At 46.3% G+C, this 22,082-nt stretch overlaps 1 protein-coding gene across 14 annotated transcripts in view; it reads left to right on the top strand.

Moving 5' to 3' along the window:
* The window catches only part of RBPMS (RNA binding protein with multiple splicing), a 187,023-nt gene that overhangs the window by 141,337 nt on the left and 23,604 nt on the right, over positions 1-22,082 (top strand). For 7 of the 14 annotated variants that reach the window (XM_021074872.1, XM_021074867.1, XM_021074863.1 and 4 more), the window contains exon 6: positions 16,174-16,304. The exons of 3 other annotated variants lie outside the window; for them this stretch is intronic. In XM_021074872.1, the coding sequence (XP_020930531.1) occupies positions 16,174-16,304 (131 nt within the window). 4 more of the 14 variants (XM_003133393.4, XM_021074868.1, XM_021074871.1 and 1 more) reach the window with 3 other exon arrangements.

Raw genomic sequence — 22,082 nt, 5'->3', positions numbered from 1 at the left:
GTCTTCAGGAATGAGCAGGGGGGAGGGGTGGTATCCGTTAGTGTTTGCCAAGTTGTGACTGTTTATCTTATAGCAAAGTCAACAGTATAACTCTTAGCCTCCTGCACAATTAAGATCTAGGCTTTTTGTTATGGTTGTTCATAAAACTGTGATTAAAGCGTTCTCATTTGTATGAGGCAAAGAAATGTAGTAAAAAAGAAAGATATAGCCATGCAGGACAGAGATCCAGCAACTGCTGGAGATGCTGTTGTGACTTAGAGGTCCTGTTGTAGCAGGTGGAATTGGGTGACCAGGAAGGCGCAGATCCGAGTCTCCAAAGATACCAGGCCAGTTTTCTTTATGAGGTTAAGTGGCCCTTTTGAGCAAATCAGATTCTCTTAGGCTAAGGGAAATGAGACTTCTTTTAAAGGAAGCCTTCTGCTCTTAAAAGAGAGCAGTTTTGTTTTTGAATTTTTTAAGGATAGTTGCAGCGTTTATTTCAAGTTCTCTCTCTCTCTCTTTTAATTTCTTTTTTGCCACACCCACAGCACATGGAAGTTCCCAGGCCAGGAATCTAACCTGTACCACAGCAGCGACCCAAGCCACAGTGGTGAAAACGCAGGAGCCTTAACCCGCTAGGCCATCAGAGAACTCCCCGTGGAGTTGTTTTAAAAAGAAGAAAGTCACACACAACTCTACCCAGTATACTGTGATAATCCCTGTGGGAAAAGAATTTGGAAGAGAATGTATGCATGTATTGTATAATGGAATCACTTTGTTGGTATAGCAGAAATTATCACAACCTTATAAATCAACTATATTTCAATAAAATTTTAAAAATTGGTAAAAAAGGTCAGGAGTCCCCTCATGGCTCAGCAGTAATAAACCCAAGTAGTATCCATGAGGACGCGGGTTCGATCCCTGGCCTCACTCAGTGGGTTAAAGATCTGGCGTTGCTGTGAGCTGTGGTGTAGGTGGCAGACACAGCTTGGATCTGATGTTGCTGTGGCTGTGGTGTAGGCCTGCAGCTACAGCTGCAATTCAACTCCTGTCCTGGGAATTTCCATTGGTCATGGATCCAGCCCTTTAAAAAAAAAGGAAAAATAAAGGTCAATGCCATGTAGTTAACAAAGCTTGATCTTCTAATGATCAACTTATTCCTAGTAAAAAGAACTTGGGGGGTGGGGTGGGGGGAGAACTGAACGATAAGAATGAAACACAAAAGAATGAGGAAGAAATAGTTAAACATGAAAAGTGGCTGAGGGCACACATTCCAGAGCACCACTCCTTGCTGCCAGCCCCTCTCCCGAGCAGGTTCAGCCCCAGACAGCTTGATGAACCAAGGGATTTTCTTGTAATTAGGATAGGTTTCCCATAGCATGGACATTATTTACACCCCCAGGCTGTGACCTCCCTTCCTTCCCTGTATCAGTGTCAGTTGTTGAGGTTAGCTAACATTGTTATGATGCCACATGCCAGCACTTAAACCATATGCATCCCAAAATCTAGTTTACTTTTTGTGATGAACTTATGTGATAGTCTATATTTTTATAATTTGAGGCTCAGAGAAATTAAATTAGGTAAATTGCCCAAGGTTGCACAGCCAGCAACATTGGCAAATAAGAACTAAAGAGGAGAAACCCTGGTTTGACTCTCAGGTGAATCAGAGCCACCTTTCACCACATTTCTGGAATTACGTCATGTGTAATGCTGATAACAAAGGTCATTCATCCTTCACTTGTCCATGTCCTGTCCAGTGACCATTTGCTGACTCCCTGAAGAGTTTACAGCTCTTTCAGCACTTTGCAGATGATAAATCACACCTTCCTGACAGCCTGCCCCCGTGAAATTAATAAGGCGTTCCATATCCACATAGTTATTTTTTTTTAAGTACGTTCTTCTCCCCAGCCCGGAATCACCAAGATACATTCCCTTAGGCAGGAATTGCTCTTTTAAGTTCGTAGATAACGAGGCCCATTTGTGGCACAGCATAAGTGTCTCTAATTTGGGCTGAGAGATTTAAATGATGGCAGTCACCCAGCATCTGGCCCACACTAGGTACTAGCAAATATTTGTGTAGGATATTGACAGAAATGTGATAAAATTTGAGAGTAAGTAGCCCTGACAGTATGGTGATTTTTGTATCCCACTGGCTTTATTCATTCGTGCTGGCCTTGAGGTGTGTTGAAGACCTGGTTTTGTCTCTGTTGTCCTCATCTGGAGACTGCCCCATTACATCATCCATCCTGTAGCCTCGTGGTTCAACCCTCGTAGAAAACATTTTATTCAGTGCCATCACAGAGTATGCTGGTGGAACCTCAGTGGTAATGTGGGACCTGTGTCACCTCTGAGAGTATGAGGGCCCAAGGAAAGCAGGTCTTATGACAAGTTTCTGGAGGTGGAGTTTTGTTTACACAAGTTTTATTCTGAGGTCACTGGATTATGATATTGAATGAATCAGAGTTCCCATCATGGCTCAGTGGGACAGAGTTCCCATCGTGGCTCAGTAGTTGATTTACAATGTGATAATTTCTGCTCTATAACAAAGTGATTCACTATGTCCAACATAGTGTCTGTGAAGATGAGGGTTCAACCCCTGGCCTCGCTGACTGAAGCATCCAGCGTTGCTCTGAGCTGCAGTGTAAGTTGTAGTCACGGCTCAGATCCGGTGTTGCCGTGGCTGTGGTATAGACTGGCGCTGCAGCTCCAATTTGTCCCCTAGTCTGGGAATTTCCGTAATGCCCCAGATGCAGCCACTGGAAAAATGCAACAACCAGAAACCAACAAAAAACTTGAATGAATCAAGAAAGGAAGTGTAGCGGAGGTGAAAAAGGAGGGCAAGTTTCTGAGGTTTCCGAGTGCTGTCACCTTCTAGGTGCACTGATGGTTTTGTTTCTATAGGTTTTTCATAGTTCACAGTAATTGGCAGTATTATTTAAGTGACTGATTTCTGGCCTCCTGAAAAATGTTAAAGCACCTCAGCACAGAGAAATGTGTAAGAAGCTGTTGGCATATCCGTCAGCATTTTTGTGGTGCTTAGATATTGATACTAAGACGACTTTATCTAGGATAGTGATAATCAGGCTCACTGTTTTTTCCCATTTTTTAAAAATTTTATTGAAGTGTAGTTGATTTTCAGTGTCGTACTTTCTGCCATACAACAAAGTGATTCAGTTATGCATGTACACACATCTATTCTCTTTCAGATTCTCTTCCTATATAGGTTATCACAGAATACTGGGTAGAGTTCTCTGTGCTTCATAGCAGGTCCTCATTGGCAGTCATTCCATATACTACAGTGCACATATGCCAGTCCCAAACCCCCAGTTCATTTTTTTTTTATCTTTCCTTTTTGTCTTTTTTGGACAGTGGGGCTGGGATAAGGGGTGATGGTAGTAACATACCCAAGCCACTTCATTCTGGAAAGTGGTGCATGATAGATACAACTCCCTCTGTTAATTGACTAGTGCAATTTTATAATTGCAATTTGAATTTGAATGTCTAGGAGTCCAGATTATAGTATCACCTGAGAAACTATGAATTTCCAGCCATTTAGCTCTAGAAATGTGGGTCCTTATTGTCTCTGTAGGACAGACTCCTTTTAATCTATGGGCTGGACTTTTTCAGTGATTGGACAGGCCCCATGAGATACACCATGTTAGCATAAGCTGGTGCCTATTTTTCCTTATTTCCAGACAGATGAATACATTTCCGAGTTCTCTAAAGCATGCTTGTTACTTTCAGACATAGCCATGCATATTTAACTCAGAGTTACTTTCAGAATAGCAAACTGCAGGCTAGGATTTGAGAGAAAACCAGAGAAGGAAGAAGAAGAGATGACACAGGTTTTGCCAGTGTGGCCCACCCACCTCTCATCTGTGCAGCCAGGATATTATGCTCTGCCAATGGCTCGTGAATATCTTGACATTCCCTGTGGATAAATCAAGGGCGGATCGCCCAGGGCCAGCCAGTGCACATAGATGGGGAACAGGAGCCCTCCCAGGGCCACAGCCCACGGTGCTAATGTAGGTGCCGGCTTTGTGTTGTTTGTACCCCCAGTGTCTTTCCGAGGTTCTGATTGTTCAGTTCCCTTGAAAACTGGTAGCTGTGCCAACTTTTTAAAAAGTCTCTGCCTTTTTATCCCAGGACTGGAGCTTGCGCACAGTTACACTGATAGTTTCTTAAACGTCATGGAAATGGGCTCAATTATCAACCATTTGGGTTGATTAATTATTTCTCAATTTTATATGCTCTTGATCATAGAATAAATTGTAAGTCTTAGTAATATCAGTTAACTTTAACGAACTTGTATCGAATGCTTTTGTGTGCTTAGACCTAAGTGCTGGGAGTAGATTACAAGTTGGGGAAGGAAAAGGATACAGAAAGATTGTTCTCAATGTAAGGGACAGTTGCGATCAGAGTACACATGCCAGTATGGGAACCATGGGGAAGGATATTTGGTTCATCTGAGTTTTGTTTTTTTTTTCTTTTTATGGTCGCATCGCAGCATATATGTAATTCCTGGGTCAGGAACTGAATCTCAGCTGCAGTTGTGGCAGTGCTGGGTCCTTTTAACCCACTTTGCTAGGGAGGGGATTGAACCCGTGGCTCCACAGTGACCTGAGCTGCTGCAGTCAGAATCTTAACCCATTGTGCCACAGTGGGAACTCTTGTCTTGGATTTTTGTTGTCATTCATGCCTTAATGAAAATATCTCTAGGCAGCACCTGTTCCAACTAAGAATCCAGAGGACATTAGTTCAGCTTATTAACTATCAAAGAAACCTACATTAAAATAATGGAAGAAAACAGGAGTTCCCTTGTGGCACAGTGGGTTAAGGATCCAGTGTCGTCCCTGCAGTGACATGAGTTTGATCCCTGTTCTGGGAACTTTCATATGCCACAGGCATGGCCAAAAAATAATAAAAATTCCCAACATTGTCATATTAAAACTATGTATAAATGTTTCAGGGAATATATTGAAACATTTCAAAACCCAAAATGTAAAATGCTCATCATCTTAGACGTAGTTGTTCCATTCTTGGGATTTTTATCTCAAAGAAAAACAATGTATGCAAAGAATTATGCCTTCCACAGCCTTTATAAAAAAAAATGGTGAATATCTGCTAGATAAACAAGCTATGCTAGACACTGGGAGACTGCAATGAGCCAAACAGACTCAGGAGCTTATAGTTTAATAAAATCATTTTCTAGGTCATCAATTTTTTTTTTTTTTTTTTTTGGTATTATGTCTTTTTAGGGCCGCACCAGCATCATATGGAGGTTCCCAGGCTAGGGGTCTAATTGGAGCTACAGCTGCCAGCCTATGTCACAGCCATAGCAACGCCAGATCTGAGCCACATCTTCCACCTACACCAGAGCTCACAGCAATGCCGGATCCTTAACCCACTGAGCAAGGCCAGGGATCGAACCCGCAACCTCGTGGTTCGTAGTCGGATTCATTTCCACTGTGCCACGACAGGAACTTCTAGATCATCTATTTTTATCCACTAAACAGAGATGTGTCCTAGCAGCAGTTTCATGAGAAAGACACCTGTGCCTGCACCTCTCCCTTCCTCACTTTCTTCCTTCATCAGATAATACATGTATTCCTCCGAAAAGGTCACTGCCAAGTGCAAGTTTCACTAAAACATTGTTTTTTCTTTTAAATATTTTTAAATGACGCAAGGAATTTCCTTTCTTTCTGCTCCATCCAGTAGTCTCAGTAAAGCACGTTAGTGACGTTTTTTGCATGTCATCCCTGTGGTCCAATCTCGTGATTTCTCATACATTCTTCCCCCTCACTTAGTGCTCATTTACACAAAGTATGTCTTCTCTCTCTCTCTCTCTTTTTTTTTTAACGGCTGCACCCGCAGCATATGGAGGTTCCCAGGCTAGGAGTTCACCAGCCTCCACCACAGCCCAGGGCAACGCCGGATCCTTAGCCCACTGAGAGAGGCCAGGGATCGAACCTGCATCCTCACGGATGCTAGTCAGATTCATTTCTGCGGAGCCACCACGGGAACTCCAAAATTTAAAATTTCTGGTAAATGGGATACTCCAGCACAGATGAAGACATTTAGAGAAATGTCTTAATATCCTAACAGTGCTTAATAGTACGGGCTCTGGAGTTCCCTGGTAGTTCAGTGAGTTAAGGATCCGACGTTGTCACTGTTGTGCTCTAGTTGCTGCTGTGGCCCAGGTTAGATCCTTGACCCCAAAATGCCACAGGTGCAACGGGAGGAGGAGGGATAAGAAAGAAATCCAGCCTTTCAGAGAGATACTCTTAAAGTTCAATTGTCTGTGTCTGGGAAGGGCATTGACTGGAGAGGCTCTGGGTAACCTTCAGCCCTACAGTTGCAGGTCTCAAGAAGGAAGAGGTATGACAGTGTCCCATTGTGATGAGCAAGAGCAGATAACAGTGGTGACTTAAATCAGTCCCCAGAGGAACAATTTTCTTGTGAGAATATGAGAGCAGAATTGGACACTGGAAACTCTGAAGAAGCCAGGTGAAGAGTGAGAAGGCTGTTACAACAGTCTAGGTGGGAACCTGCATTTGGGTGGTAGAAGTAGGGTTGGAAAGGAAGAAATAGTGAGAAAGGCATGAGGAGGTGTAATCTGTGGGGAAAGGGGGAAATGAAGGGTTTGGACTGAGATGCCGGGGGCCACACCCTGCTTCTCTCACTTGCTGTGAGCCTCTGCTTCCTCATAATGTAAAGGCAGCTGGTATTAGGACCCCTCAGCAGGAACACTTAGCACAAGGTGCAGCACATAAAATAAGCTCAGTAAACATGAGCTACTTCTTACTACTGTTGCTATCATTAATACCAGTAACTTTGTTCTTTTTTAATTTTATTTTATGGCCACACCCAAAGCATATGGAAGTTTCTGGGCCAGGGATATAATCTGAGCTGCAGCTGCAGCCCCACTGAATCCTTTAACCCACTGCCCCAGGCCAGGGATCGAACCCACACGTCCAGAGTGACCTGAGCCCTGAGCCGTGGCAGTCAGATTCTTAACCCACTGTGCCACAAAGCAGGAAATCCAATACCAATTTCTTTGTTCTTACTGTGTTGGGACTTGGAGAAGGGATATTCCAAGGTAGTCAGGCTTTGGACCTGAATACCTGGGATAAAGGCATGAGGGGAGGTCAGAAGAGGAATTGGAGCATGAGGGACGGTGAGCACACTTTCAGGTGCATTGACTTTGATGTGTTTAGAATGTCTACATTGGAGCGGAAAATCCAAGCTGTAGATTTAGGAGTTATCCTAAATAGAATTAATAATTGAAGTAGTATAAGCGGCAAAGGACTGGAATAAAGAGCAGGTAGACGTGGAGGAGGCCTGAGCACAGAATTTCTCCTGGCATCTCCAGTGCTTTGTACAGTTGGTTCCCTGCGTAGAACACAAAAATTGCTGGTGCTGGGTGATGCTGAACACATCCTTTGAGCTTTTAACCTAGTCTTTTAACCTAATCAAGATTCTTCCCCTCCACTTACCTTCTGGGGGAGCTAAGGAAGTGTGCGACCTTCTGTGGGACCTGAAGGTTTTCTAGGGCTGGGACGACAGATTCCCACCAGTTGGATGGCTGGGGATGACAAATGTATTCTCTCTCAGTTTGGGAGATCTGAAGTCAAGGTATCAGCATGTCAGCTCCTTCCGGGGCTGAGAGGGAAACCATCCCTCACCTCTCTCCTTGCTTCTGGTGCTCATAGCATCCTGTGGGTTCTAGTCACATTGTAACTGGTCTCCCATCATTTTATCTATGTCCTTTCTGTTCTTTATGTATTACAAAGAACTTATATAAGTTTTTTTTTTTTTTTTTTTTTGTCTTTTTGGTCTTTTTGCTATTTCTTGGGCTGCTCCTGCAGCATATGGAGGTTCCCAAGCTAGGGGTCGAATCGGAGCTGTAGCCACTAGCCTACGCCAGAGCCACAGCAATGCGGGATCCAAGCCGCGTCTGCAACCTACACCACAGCTCACGGCAACGCCGGATTGTTAACCCACTGAGCAAGGGCAGGGACTGAACCCACAACCTCATGGTTCCTAGTCGGATTCGTTAACCACTGCGCCACGACGGGAACTCCAAGTTCTTAATAAATTATAAAGACTTATATAAATTTTTCTTCTTTATGGGGCCACACCTGCAGCACATGGAAGTTCCTAGGCTAGGGGTCAAATGAGAGCTATAGTTGTGGGCCGAAGCCACAGTCATAGCAGCGTTGGATTCAAGCCGAATCTGACCTACACCTCAGCTTTCAGCAATGCCAGATCCTTAACCTAGTGCGCTAGGCCAGGGATCGAACTTGCATTTTCATGGATACTGGTCAGGTTCTTAATCTGCTGAGCCACAAAAGGGTTCTTAATCTCCTTTTTTTTTTTTTTTTTTTTAAGTATAGTTGATTTACAATGTTGTTAATTGCTACTGTACAGCAAAGTGATTCAGTTGTATACATATATACTCATATATGTATTTTTCCATTATGGTTTTTCATAGGACATTGAATATAGTTCTCTGTGCTGCTTTCCTCTTACAAGGATATCAGTCATTGTATTTAGGGCCCACCCTAAATCTAGAATGAGGTCCTTAAATAATTACATCTACAAAACTCTTATTTTCAAAAAAAAAACTTAACAAGTCACCTTCTGAAGTTCTAGGCAGATGTGAATTTGCAGGGGTGGCGGGGACACTGTTCAATCCACTACAGGAGCCGTGTGCACTGTGCTGGACCACAGAAACCAGGAATGGGCTATATTTGTAGCCCTAAGACCAGAAAATCAGGTCCTAATGGGATAGTCCTCAAAAGAGGGGGCCTCATAAGCCTGGTTTTTGAAGGGTTTATGTAACAACCTTGGATCAGCTGCTTGCTGAGGTATGTGAGTGAGAGTCGATTGCTTAACTGAATCCTTGATTTATTTTTCTTGTTGGGGAATTTTTCATCGTACTTGGGCCTTCCATGTCATAGCTGCTGTTTTTTTCTGGGTGAATTCTTCATCTGTCAGGCAATCTCCCTTGGAGGACTCTGTCCCTGAGTTTGTTCTGGTAACTTCAGTGATGCTAAAAGCCAGAGATGAAGACCACCTGCACTCCACGGGCCTTCTCCAGCACCAGCAAGGGAAGCATCCCCTGGTCAGAGAGGGCAGTATGCTTTGTGTGACAAAGGAGCCTGAACCAGGAGACTTGAGACCTGGATTCTAATCCCAATTCAAACACTGAATTAGGTTGGTAACATCTGCTAAAATATGTTAAATCACCTCAGGTTTCCATATAATGAGGGTCTCCTACTTTTTTTTTCTTTCTTTTAGTCACATTGTTTTTTATTATTGTATTTCCCCAACACAATTTTTTTTCCTGCTGTACAGCATAGTGACCCAGTTAACACATACATGTTTACATTCTTTTCTCTCATTATCATGCTCCGTCATAAGTGACTAGACATAGTTCTCAGTGCTTAACAGCAGGATCTCACTGCTAATCTCCTACTTTGGAATGTCATCTTTTCCTTAAATTCCTGTCCTTGTCATCACCTCGCTGAATGCAGACCTCATTCTATTTTTCACTTAATGACCTGAGCCGTGTATTGTGCTTTTTTTTTTTTTTCTTCCAGTTTTATAGTTAAGCAAGCTTGCTTCATTCCACAACGTTCTGATGGCTTTCTTGAGCGATTATTAACTTACAAAAGTCTCCCAGAGTTCCCTAGGTTTTCCTCCCCTTCTATGGTCCCCTACTGGGACTCCTACAACTACCTGTATAACTATCCTACTCCATCCCTATCATTAGCAGTCCTTCTCTGCAATCCGCTAGGAATAGTTAAGATTAAAGTGATGATGAGATCGATCCACTAGGACGTTGGTGAAGGAGTGAATGTGAGAGAGGATGGGGTGACTTCCAGGTCACCCTGGCTTGGGCCACTAAGCAACATATTTTAGAAATGTGGAACCAAGGAAGGTAGGCCATTGGAGTGTGTTTCATTTCGGACACATGGAGTATGAGATTGCTCTGGAATATTTCCAAATAGAAATGTTACGGGGAAAATGGGTCACGAGAAGATGGTCATAGCCTAGGACTTGGGCAGTTTCCTGGGATGGATGGGCTGCCAAGTGAGGGTCCTTGGCTTCACCCAGAAAAGAATTCAAGAGTGTGCTATGGTAAAATGAAAGCAGGTTTATTTAGAGAGAGAGACGTTCTCTAGGCTGAACGTGGCCCTTTTCAGAAGGCAAGAGTGGCCTAGAGGTGCAGGGGTGGTTAGTTTCTGTGAGCTAAGTAATTTCACAGGCTAGTGAGTGGTGAGATTATTCCAAAGATTTTGGGGAAGGAGTGGGGATTTCTAAGAATTTGGCTGTTGCCCACATTTCGACCTTTTATGGTCATCCTCAGAATTGTCATGGCTCTGGCAGGTGTGTCGCTTAGATGCTAATGTATTACAGTGAGTGTATAATGAGACTCAAGGTTCACAGGAAGTCATCTTTCACCATCTTGGACTAGAAGATTCTAGCCATTTTTTGGTGTGTCCTCAATGACTGTGTCATTCTTTTAATAGTCATGCCCTGACCCCTTCCCTGCTTTATCAGAAATATCCAAGAATCAAAATAAATACTGATTTAAAATTCTTGTACTCTGTATTCTCAACTGGATTAAGGTTACTACATCCATTAAAGATTCTCCTGGTTCCTCTTGATCTTGGTTGTTTCTAAGTCATTCATCTTTATCTAAGTGTGACCTTAAACTGGAAGGGCGCCTGTCTGCATCTTTGTTTGCTCATCCAAATGAAAGGCAGAGGAGACCATTGAAATCTTCCTCAGAGACTTGGCAATTCTTTCTGTTTTAGGGGTTGGAGGGTGGAGTTGGGGAAGTTTCTAGTCTTTGTGGGAATCCAATTTGAACTCCTTAGGTTGTGTATTCTTATGCTAAGAAAAAAGGCCTATTCACATGTATATTGTGAGTCCTCAACAACCTTATCCTCAGAGGTGAGAGGAGAAAAGCTTGTAGCTGGATCTGGTGCACTGGGAAAGGATTGACCCAGCCTCTCTGGAGGGTTGGATTAGGCCCAGACCAAAAGCCCTGGCCTCCTCCTCTCTGCTCCCAGGGACCTGGCTCACTCTGGGTGGTCAAGCACCTTTTTTGTTAGGAGGCACTTAAAGCCCCTCCCTGAACTCCAATACATCACAGTGAGCCTGGGGCAGAAAACTTTCTCTTCTTTTTTCAGCCTTCCCATTCTATTTCTTTTGAGCAGGGTGGGCAGTGATAGAAGTGGAAGCCTGCCGAGCCAGGCTGCTACTTCAGTTCCTCCCAGTCATGTGTGGAAAACCTGTCTCTTTAGTTGTGATTTTCTCAAGACCACATCAGCCACACACACAAAAAGAGCATACAGATGCAGAAAGCTCATTCAGCTTACTACCCTCTTCCATCAAAGGAGAGAGTGTGTTTTTTCAGGGCTACTTCAGCCTCCTAGTGAAATGCAGGTGTCCACGAGAGCTGCTTTACCACACACATGTAGAGATGACAGGTGTGATCCTGGCCGGCTGCCCCCTTGAGCCTCTATTGTTCTGTCACTAGTGCTCTGAGCCAAGCAAGGGGTGTCAGGCTGTGTCTGCCTTGACCCTCCAGTTTCTCTCACAGAACAAACCTCAGATGAACACTTTAATGTGCATGTTCTCCCCTGGAGTGTTTCATTCATTTATTCCACAGATACTCGGTAGCAGATACTGGGCTCCGCACTTTGAAAGCAGAATCCCTAACCCTTAAGCAGTTTATCATAAAGTGAGAAAGACTAGTAAGAATTTACAGCAGTGGTTCTCAGACCTAAGTTTACATCAGAATTGCCTGGAGGGCAGAATGGATGATTTGGTGGGTCTGGGGTGGAGCTGAGAATTTGCATTTCTACCAGGCTCCCAGGTGTTGCTGGGACTGTTGGCCCAAGGACCCTCTCTCGAGAAGCATCAGCTCTCAGGACGTGCCACGGGTTCCATAGTGCAGGCATGAAGAGATGGTATGGAAGCTCAGAGAAGGGAGCAAATTGTTCCTCCTGGCTTATTTTCCTATCCTCCTGTTGTTACCTACTGTATTTCCTGAGTCAGGTTTATCAGCACTTCACTTGTTAACGCCGTAAGAGCTCAGCCAAGGACCCCCTCCACACTCGGGGCACACCAAGGCACCATGGTCACTGAAGTCAGTCCAGAGAGCCTGTTTTGCTTTGTTTGTTCCCTCCCAGTGGTTTCCTTGTTCTTTATTTCTTCCCCATTCCACACCAGCTACTCCTTGCCCGCCCTCCCTCTCTCAGATGGGTTTCCAGGTACTGCAGGAATGAATTCAGACTTCACAGTGATTGGAGAGAAGCTTACTTTAAAAACTGGTCCCTGGGTGAGAACAACTTTAGGAACGCTTTTCAAACTCTTAGGAGCTCTGGTGTACTTTTGAGAACTAGCCCAGGGGCTGAGGTCCTCCAGCCATCCCATCCCCATCATTGCCACCGAGTCAACCCAAACCGCTACACTTTTATTAAAGAGTTTCTGGAGTTCCCACTGTGGCACAGCAGGTTAAGGACCTAGTGTTGCCACAGCTTGTGGCATGGTCGCAGCTATAGCTCACATTCGATCCCTAGTCCGGAAATTTCCATATGCCATAGGTGCAAAAGATAAAGAGTTCTTGCTATGGTGCAAGCAGATCTGTGGTGTCTCTGCAGCACCAGGACATAGGTTCAGTTCCCAGCCTGGCACAGTGGGTAAAAGGACTTGGCATTGCCACCAGTGCAGCATAGGTCACAACTGTGGTTCGGATCTGATCCCTGGCCCAGGAACTCCATGTGCTGTGGGGCGGCCGAAAAAGAGGATTAAAAAAAAAAGAGAGAGCTTCTGGGAAACATGTTTGAAGAAAGGTTCCATTGCTTTTATTTTTAACTTCGAAAATTATTGCTGCAAAGTACTTGCTCTGGTTTAAGTCTCCCTTTGCTCAGTTTTTTTTGGTGCATGGGATTGCAAGGATTGAGAAATTTTAAATGTTGTTACCATGGTTATTTTCTAAATTCCTTTAGCAAAGAAAACAGTAGTGTATCTGTAAACAACTTTTAGATTTTTCTGTCAGATACTGTTGCTGGTTTTTTTATTTTTGTTTTGCCTTTTTTCAGGCCTCACCCTCGGCATATGGAAGTTCCCAGGCTAAGGGTTGAATCAGAGCTACCACTACTGGCCATCACCACAGCCACAACAACACGGGATCCTTAATGCACTAATTGGGGCCAGGGATCGAACCTGCATCCTCATGGATCCTAATCAGGTTTGTCACCACTGAGCCACAACGGGAACTCGTGTCAGGTACTGTTGAATACAACAAGCTTTACTACATGCTAAATGCCAGGCACAGAGCTGGCCCCAGGGTGCCAAGTGAGTAAGAGCCAGCTCCTGCTTTGAGAGGGTTGTTAGTAACCATCTGCCCTCCTGGACCTCACCAGCACGGAGCATCTCCATGGGCACACTCTGGGTTCATCTTCCTCCTTACCCACCCACTGCAGGCCTCTTGACACTTAACCGTAACTCCGGATTCTATCATGAGGGGAGAACGGAGAGATGCAGAGATGGTGCTCCAGGCTTTATCCCCTGATCTCTTAGGCCTCTGCTGCACACCTGTATACTATTACTCTTGAGCTTTGGGTGCAGAGGACTTGGAAACAAACCCTCTGTTCTGCAGGACTGAGTTCGGTGCCTGTGTCATCAGGCTGTCTCCAAGCATCAGTGGTGACCCAGGTGAAGCGGTGCTTTGGGATAAAACATGAAAGTGTCTGGAAATTCCCAATGTTATCAGGCTGAAACTGAAACCCTGACTCTGCCTTATCTCCGTGATTTCTCTCTTGAGCATCAGATATCTTAAAAGACATGCTTTAAAAAAAAAAACTTTCTGGAGTTCCCATTATGGCTCAGTGGGTTAAGAACCTGACTAGTATCCATGAGGATGTGAGTTCGATCCCTGGCCTTGCTCAGTGGATTAAGGATCCGGCGTTGCCGTGAGCTGTGGTGTAGGTCACAGACGCAGCTCGGATCTCATTTTGCTGTGGCTATGGGGTAGGCCAGCATCTGCAGCTCAGATTCGACCCCTGGCCTGGGAACTTTCATATGCCACAGGTGCAGCCCTAAAAAGCCATTTAAAAACAAAACAAAACAAAAAAAACCTTTCTCGGGGGAGCATTCATTGATTAGCCCAGTCCCCAGGGCGCCCCGCAGCCACCCCCACCTTTAGTCAGACTTGCAGGCCAAGGGCTGCCTCTCAGTGTTTATAATCTTCTGCTGTCACAGTGGGACCAGACAAGCATGGGCTAAGAAATGAGTGTGCTGGGTCTTGAGACTCTCTTGACTTTTTAAAAAAAGACTGAGAATGGCTTAAAATAGCATGGTAGCTGAAATAACAATAACAACAACAATAATAGCTTGCCATTCCCGAGAAGGGCTGTTTGTTTAACATCAGAGGTACCGGTTCTGGCAGTCATTGGTTTCCCTGAGCCAGGCTCTCACCAGAGTAGCTGTAATGGAAATCAGATGGTCTCCTCACGACAGGAAACACAGGGGTCTGTGCAGCGTTCCCTTAACCCCTCGGTAAGGAATTTCCTCACGGAGCTACAGACCCCTCCCCAGCCTAGAACTGGAAGTAGGTGGGGTGTCGACCTGATCATGTTCAAGAGAAGCGTGATGCCGTTTCCCTCCCCAGATCTTTACTGCGAGACCACTCTTTTGGCCTCGGCTTCCCACCCAGATACACAAGCAATCCGAAGACTTGAGGAGCTGCCTTGTTTGGGCTGGGGGGCGACCAACCGCACTGTGTCACCCCCACCTGGTTGGGATCCCCCAGCTGCCATCAGTCTGCTCTGGACTCTCATCCCGTCGGAAACTCTTCTCGCGCTGGCTGCTCTGGAAAATCGCACCCCAGCCACCAATCCACATGCACCCACAGGCTCAGCTGATTTCTGTTCTGTAGATCTGTCCCCATGTCACACTTAGCAACACTCTTTTCTGTTTCCAGCCCCTTCCCACACTGACAGACCTGCCCAGCATCAGAACTGGGGAGGGTGGGGACATGAGGGGGACCTGGAATGAAGGCCTGAGGTGGCTTAAATGGTGGGAAGGAGTGGAGCGACCCTGTTGACCTTGGGTCAGGCGCACTGTAGACTCCTGGAAAGTCCTGAATGGCAGAGTCACTAATGGCTTCACTGGGTCACCTTTTCCTGACTCCCTCGCGCTCTGAGGGCGCATCTCCGGCTTCCTTGATTTCAGACTTTGACAGGTGATAAAAGCACATATGGAGATGGCTGCTTCACAGGTTCCTGACTCAGAGCTATTGACTGAGGTTATTTTTGCCAGTGCCGGGACGCTCCCTCATGTGTTTGCTGTGACTTTAATGGGTTGCTTCCTGATTCATTCAGAGGCCCGGGCACTTGCCCTTCCATCTGGCCAACTGCAGCTTGACCCGAGTGGCATCTGAGCTGCACCAGGAACATTTAGACCATTCTATTGGCAACACAACTCGCCTTTTCTTCCTGAGAAAATAAAATCCACTTACCCAGCAATTGTGAACATCCTCATTTGTATCTCTGTGGACCCTAACTTTAATCAAAATACCCCAGCCTTTTCGCTTCCATTCTCTGAATTTTTAACATCTTGAATGCCCTGTAGGTACCATGTCTGGCTTTGTGCTTGCTGATCATGATCTTTGTCCATCATAATCATTCTGATTAGCAGGAAAGTCCTCTGATCTTTGGGGATGGCGGGGGTTGGAGGCAGGGGCTGCCAGTAAGGCTCCTTCTCCCAGAGGCTCTGCAGGGGGCCTTTGCAGGATGGCCGCCTCTGGTCCCTTTTCTTCCCCTTTTCCTCAGAGGACCACATTTGCTGTTTGGGACAGGAAATTCCCACTGTTCTTGGGGTCCCCCAGCTATAGCTGGAAAGACATCAGAGTGTCCACAGTAGAGCCGAGGCCTGAGGTCTCAGCAGGCCGGGCAGGAAGCAGATGCTCGTTGCTTTTTTTCCATTTTGTATTTACCATTTTCTGGCTCTGTGTTTGGGGGGCCAAAACCCAGAGGTTTTTGTTTGTTTGTTTGTCTTTATGAAAGTAATTTGACGTCTGACGTTGTTGGTTGGGGTTATGGGGGGAGGGTGTTTCTGATTTGAAAGACGCATTTTGTAATCACTAACTCTTCCCTTATTCTTTTCTTGCAGATGAGCTCACAGTGCCTGCACTTTACCCCAGTAGCCCTGAAGTGTGGGCCCCGTACCCTCTGTACCCAGCGGAGTTAGCGCCTGCTCTACCTCCTCCTGCTTTCACCTATCCCGCTTCACTGCATGCCCAGGTAATTTATACCCCTCGGCCACGACTTCACTCACCCCCCCACCGGTCTCCTTTCAAACCTGGTTCCCCAGAGCACACCGTACAACTAACACCTCTCCAGCTAACAGAGCCACCCTCCAGAGATGAACGGTCCCCTCCCAGTCCAGTTGACACTGCTCCAGGATCAGAGGACCATCTGACAGCAATGACATCACCCACTGCCTGATGTTTGCCCCCAACAACACCTCTCTTCTCCTTAATGATCTCACCCTCATATTGCACATGAGAGACTGGGCCCCGGGTACCTCCCCAGCTCCCAGCCAGCCAGAGGGCGTCACCAGAGCCTAGCCGTGTATGCCGGCTCTGGACGGGCTGCAGAGGGAGGCATGCACTGGCCATAGGAGTTTTGTGTCTGCGTGTGTTTTCTGTGTGTTGAGATTCTGCTCTCGTGTTCTGTGTGATCTAGTGACGAAGGAGAAAGTTGGAAGTTTCTGGGAGGAAGATTATATGCTATCATGCATACGTCAAAGGAAAGATGAAGGGTTTCTTTTTTCTATTTTTAAGAGACCTTGTAGAAAAGGAGGTACGATGTAGTGTAATTGTAGGTTAAGGTGGAGGTGTCTCTTCTGACCAGCTTTCTTTCTTAAGAATAGCCTTTGTTTGGGAGTTTCTGTCATGGCTCAGCGGTTAGCGAACTTGACTAGCGTCCAAGAGGGCATGGGTTCGATCCCTGGCCTCATGCAGTGGGTCAAGGATCTGGCGTTGCCATGAGCTGTGGTGTACGTTGTAAATGTGGCTCAGATCCTGCATTGCTGTGGCTGTGACGTAGGCCGGCGGCTATAGCTCTGATTGGACTCCTGGCCTGAGAACCTCCGTATGCCTCGGATTTGGTCCTAAAAAGAGAAAAAGACCAAAAAAAAAAAAAAAAAAAAAAAAAAGAATAGCCTGCATTTGGAGTTTCCACTGTGGTGCAGTGGGTTGAGGACCTGGCATTGTCTCTATGGTGGCTCAGGTCACTTCTGAGACAAGGGTTTGATCCCTAGCCCGGGAACTTCCATATGCCACGGGTATGGCCAAAAAAAAAAAAGAGTAGCCTGACTTTTATAAATAGACTCCTTTGTTTCTTCACAAAGATTGCTGTCTACATATCAAAGATTGCTCTTCCCTTAGAAAAAAAATGCTTCTCTGAGCTTTGGTTTTAGTGCAAGTAGTAGTCTTCAATATTAAGAGTCAGGCTGATGATCAATAGCAAATACGATAGAAAGACTGTAGCTTTCATTTGTCTTATTGCATGTGTAACTCCCACAAGCCGGAAAGCCTGCTTTTAAAAACCCATCAGCCTGGAGATGTGGGGGTTTTGTCTGTTTTGTTTCGTGTTTACTTACAAGGCTGGATGATAGGAACAGCTTCCCAGAAGACCCTTCTGACTTAAAACTCTTTCATGTTGTATAGGACACTGGCGGCCCCAGAGAGGCTTCTTGCAGGCGGCCAGGGGTCAGGGGCATTACTAGATGGCCGTCCTTCCGTTCTCTTTCGGCTCAGTTGTCAGTGTTCCGGGCACGCGTGGACAGCCCGGGTGGCTGGGCCTCGTGAGTGACTGCCCTCTGTGTTGGGGGAGGGCATAGGAAGTAGTAAAGTAGTGAAGAAAAAAGGTGGTGGTGGTGAGAGTTCTTGGCCCAGAAAACAGAAGTACCAAGGTTCTTCTGAGACTCTCTACCTCATTTCTGGATTCTCAGCGCTTTTGGCCTTTCCTTCCCCTGCTGCTTTATTTCCTCCTTTGTCCGTGTCAGCACTTGGTCACCCCTGCCACAGTAGGTGGCCGGGGAGTAAGGGAGGAAAGTAAACCCGCACATACCTCCTGCTGACTTCTCAGGATGCCGGTCGTGGCCTCAGGGATAATTGTGTACATGCTTTGAAGCAACTCAAAAAGTGTTCCCTGCTTGTCATCCACCCCACCATCCATGGATACATGGTCCCACCCCTTCCTTTCTCTGGACTGCCTAAATACAGATCAATTGGCCATTGAGGCAAATATTGATGATACCATGAAATGGTGCCGAGTTTGCACGGTCTTCCAGCCCTCCATGACTTTGGTTAATTGGCAGCAAAGGCTTTCACCTTTGCCCTGGAAAAGCAAGATTTGAAGACGGGCAAAGGGGACTGGGATTGGTGGCTTTTGGCCATGACATCTGGGTCATTTGCCCTTGCTTCATTTATACCACAGATGCAATCACAAGGCATTCTGGTGCTATGGTGGGAGAAAGAACTAAAAATAAAAGGCCTTAAGAGATTAGAAAGCCCAGGGCAGGAGTTTCCATTGTGGCTCAGCAGGAACAAACCTGATTAGTATCCATGAGGATGTGGGTTCCATCCACGGCCCTGCTCAGTGGGGTAAGGATCTGACGTTGCTGTGGCTATAGTGTAGGCCAGCAGCTGCAGCTCCAATTTAGTTCCTAGCCCCAGGGACTTCCATATGCTGTGAGTGTGGCCCTTAAAAAATAAATAAATTAAAATACAGAAATCCCGTTGTGTTGTAAGAAAGGATGGGGAGAGATAGTGCTGAGATTAGATGGACTGACTCGACCACTATGACTTAATGGGATGTCTTGCCCCTGGTGTCACCTTCCCCGTGAGCTCTTCCTTGATCTTGAGACTTGCCCAACTTGGAATCCGCTTGGCATGGCCACGTCAGTCCTAGAGTTGGTGGGACTCTCATCTGGCACCGGTGGGATCCTTCTGCTCAACCTCCCCTTCCTGTTTGGAGTCACTCCCAGTGCAGGCTTGGGTTCCACATCCTAGAGACTGGTGAACACATATGGTTCTTTAAATGTCTTTGTCCAGTATGAGAATCAGAAAAATGAACTGGGAGAAACTTTACAAATCAGCTGGTTTGACCCATTTGACAGATGAGGAAACAGGCCGGAGAAGATGGAAAGAATTGTCCAAAGGCACAAGTGGCTCTGCCATGACCGGAGCCAGGTCACCTGCCTCCCGCCTCTTTCCACAGCTCAGTGCTGGCTCACCAGAGACTAATTCTTTGACGGAATTTTGGAAAGGCCTTGCTCCAGTGCTCCTTGGATCTTTCCTCTCTAAGTAGATGGCAAGCCTGTAAGAAGAGACTTGAAGGCAGAAACAAGGGAATCAGAACTTCCCCTGCACCCAAAGGGCCTAAGAGACTTTTTATTATCTGGAGGTAGAGTAGAGGGAAGGCCAGAGTGGATAATTCCGTTTTTGTTTTGGAAATCATTATGATTATGTCTTTGAAGATCAGCTCTTAAATAATTTTGCTTTTTCTTAGCAATGTTGTGCTCTGTTTTGAGACATGGATTTTTTTTTTCTTCTAGTGTTTCTCTCCTGAGGCAAAGCCCAACACACCTGTCTTTTGTCCACTTCTCCAGCAAATTAGATTTGTCTCTGGGAATGTGTTTGTAACATATCAACCTACTGCAGACCAGCAGAGGGAGCTCCCATGTTGAATTTGCTCATTAGCTATTCCCCACCTCCACCCCCTCCAACCTTTGGCAAAAACTACTTCTTGGTTAACATTTGAGAGATTTCAATAAAAGTTTTAATTAGAGCAAAACTGATCTCAAGCAGACTGCAGCGTTTTGTTTTCACGGTGATGCGATGCTGGAGCTAAGGTGTTATCTCTGACTGAGATTCTGGGCGAGCTGGGCGCGGGACACTAAGCCTCCGTGATGTGGGAGAAGGATGCAGGGCAGCGCAGGGAGACCCGGTCCCGTGTCTTTCCTGGGCTCCTGAACCCTCAACAGTTGCCTGTTCGAAGATTCTCGTTCTAGCATCCATTTGTGACACATCTGCCAGGAGGTCTCGCTCCAGCGGGGATGGATGTGTTTTTTCCAGTCTGTCTGATCCAGAAGGAGGAGGACCCAGGAGAGACAGGAACTGTCACAGAAAAGGAGCTACGTCATATTTCTGCTTCTCTCCAGCTTCCGTCTGTGGTCTGGTGCCAACATCCTCTCCAGTGAAGGTGCTTATTTTCAACATCCAATCCTTTTTTTTTTAAAGAATAACTGGATGAGGTGATAGGACTGTAAGCCTCAGCGCTGCCTTGTCACTTTTAGAGACGGAAGAACAGCTCGGTGCAACATCTGAAAAAACGTGCATCCTGCTTACTTTCACTGTCATTGGTAGTTGGCAATGATTCAATATATTATGTGAGTCACTAGAGCAGGAGATGAAGGTTTCGCTCATGAGTTTTAGGAAACTTATAACTCTGAAGAGAACTGACAAATGTTCCTCTCACCTCCTCTTCCCACACCTCAGCTTTTTAAGTCTAGGTTCATTTTTGCCTTTAGTCTGGTTGCTGATGGGGCTGAGAGAAAGTCAATAGAATGAAATGTCCTTGCTCCATTCTAGAAACAATACTGTTTACCCCGACCAGAGTCACAGGGTTGCGTCAGAACCTTTGGCAGGTAATGAGAGCCGAGAGCCAGTCCTGACTACCTGCTTCATCCTCAGAAGCCTCGTCTACCCTGAGTAACAGCAGGGCTGCTCTGTGGCTTCTGACTGCAACACATCACCTGCACGAAAACACAAGGTTTTAAAATCATGACCCAGACTTCGGGCAAGACAGCCCCCTTGGGAGAGCCTTGCGACTCGGAAAAATTTAAAGGTTAAACTGCAAACAAATGGATCGTGGGAGAAAGGGAAGAGAGATCCCAGCGGAGAGGTAGCCCTAGGATGGGGCGTGGGTGACCTACCTGCACCCCCACCCCCACATGCAGGCAGTCACTCAGCAGCACTGAGCAGCTTCGGAGAACTGCGTTTGTAAACTTTCTTTTAGAAGCAAATCTCATTAAGCATCTCCTCGGTCATTGAGTCCATCCATAGAGAATAAAGAAGACACAAGGACCCTGAGAGGAGGCATCCTGAGGGAGGCTGGGGGCAGATGTGAGTGTGGACGGAGCGCCGGTGGCGGGGCAGCCAAGCTTCCCACACAGGCAGGACTCTGGATGTTCCCCTTCTCCCTCCTGCCCAGAGGGCAGTAGCCAGCGCTGTGACAGGGCCCAGGGCCCTAGTGGGACTGGGAACAAAGCCCAGTCCCTCACTAGCCAACCAGCCCCTCCGAGGTAAGGGAGGGGGCTGGGAGACCAGGCACTGCTTTGCCTCTGTTCTTAACCCTGACCTTGTTCTCGAAGCCTGGCTTTCCCAAACATGGACTGTCTGCTGCAGCCCAGGGCTCGCGCCTCTCCAGGAGACCAGGACTTTGAAGGACTATGGCCTTGCCTTGGAAGCTATTCAGCTCAAGGCTTTGAATTGTTTTCAGGCCTAAATGAGACTATTAATCCTCTGACATTTACCTTTCTCGATAAACCTGCAGCTCTATGAAGGTCAGAGTGTGAGGAGAAACCACCCCTTCATTTTTCATTGCCCAAAGGCACCAGCCTTGTCTGAGTCCCTATTTTGTTTGGCTTTCTGGTCACCTGGAAGCATCTGGCTGGACTCCCATAGGAGACGGGGGCAGGCAGGGCAGGCAGCCTGCTGTGAGCACAGGCCCCCTTTCCTTCCCCAGCCCCCTCCCTCCCCACCTTTTTCCCACCAGCCTCACTGGGCCAGACCTGGCCTGGGACTTGAGCAGGCTGGGACTGGGCAGACACAGGCTCTGCCATTTACAAGCTGTGTGACCTTGACTGAACAAGCACTTCCCTAACCTAAAGGGGGGGCTAATAATCCCTCATGTAAAATGCTTAAAAGTGCCTGGCATACAGTGAGGCCTATTAGTGTGTTAGCCTTTTAAGGAACATTTGTATCTTCAAAGAGAAGAAAGCCTGGGACT

Source organism: Sus scrofa, chromosome 15, assembly GCF_000003025.6.
Source record: "Sus scrofa isolate TJ Tabasco breed Duroc chromosome 15, Sscrofa11.1, whole genome shotgun sequence".
NCBI classification, from domain to species: domain Eukaryota; kingdom Metazoa; phylum Chordata; class Mammalia; order Artiodactyla; family Suidae; genus Sus; species Sus scrofa.
The sequence above is the reverse complement of the archived record's forward strand: the minus strand, read 5'-3'. Positions and strand labels throughout refer to the sequence as shown.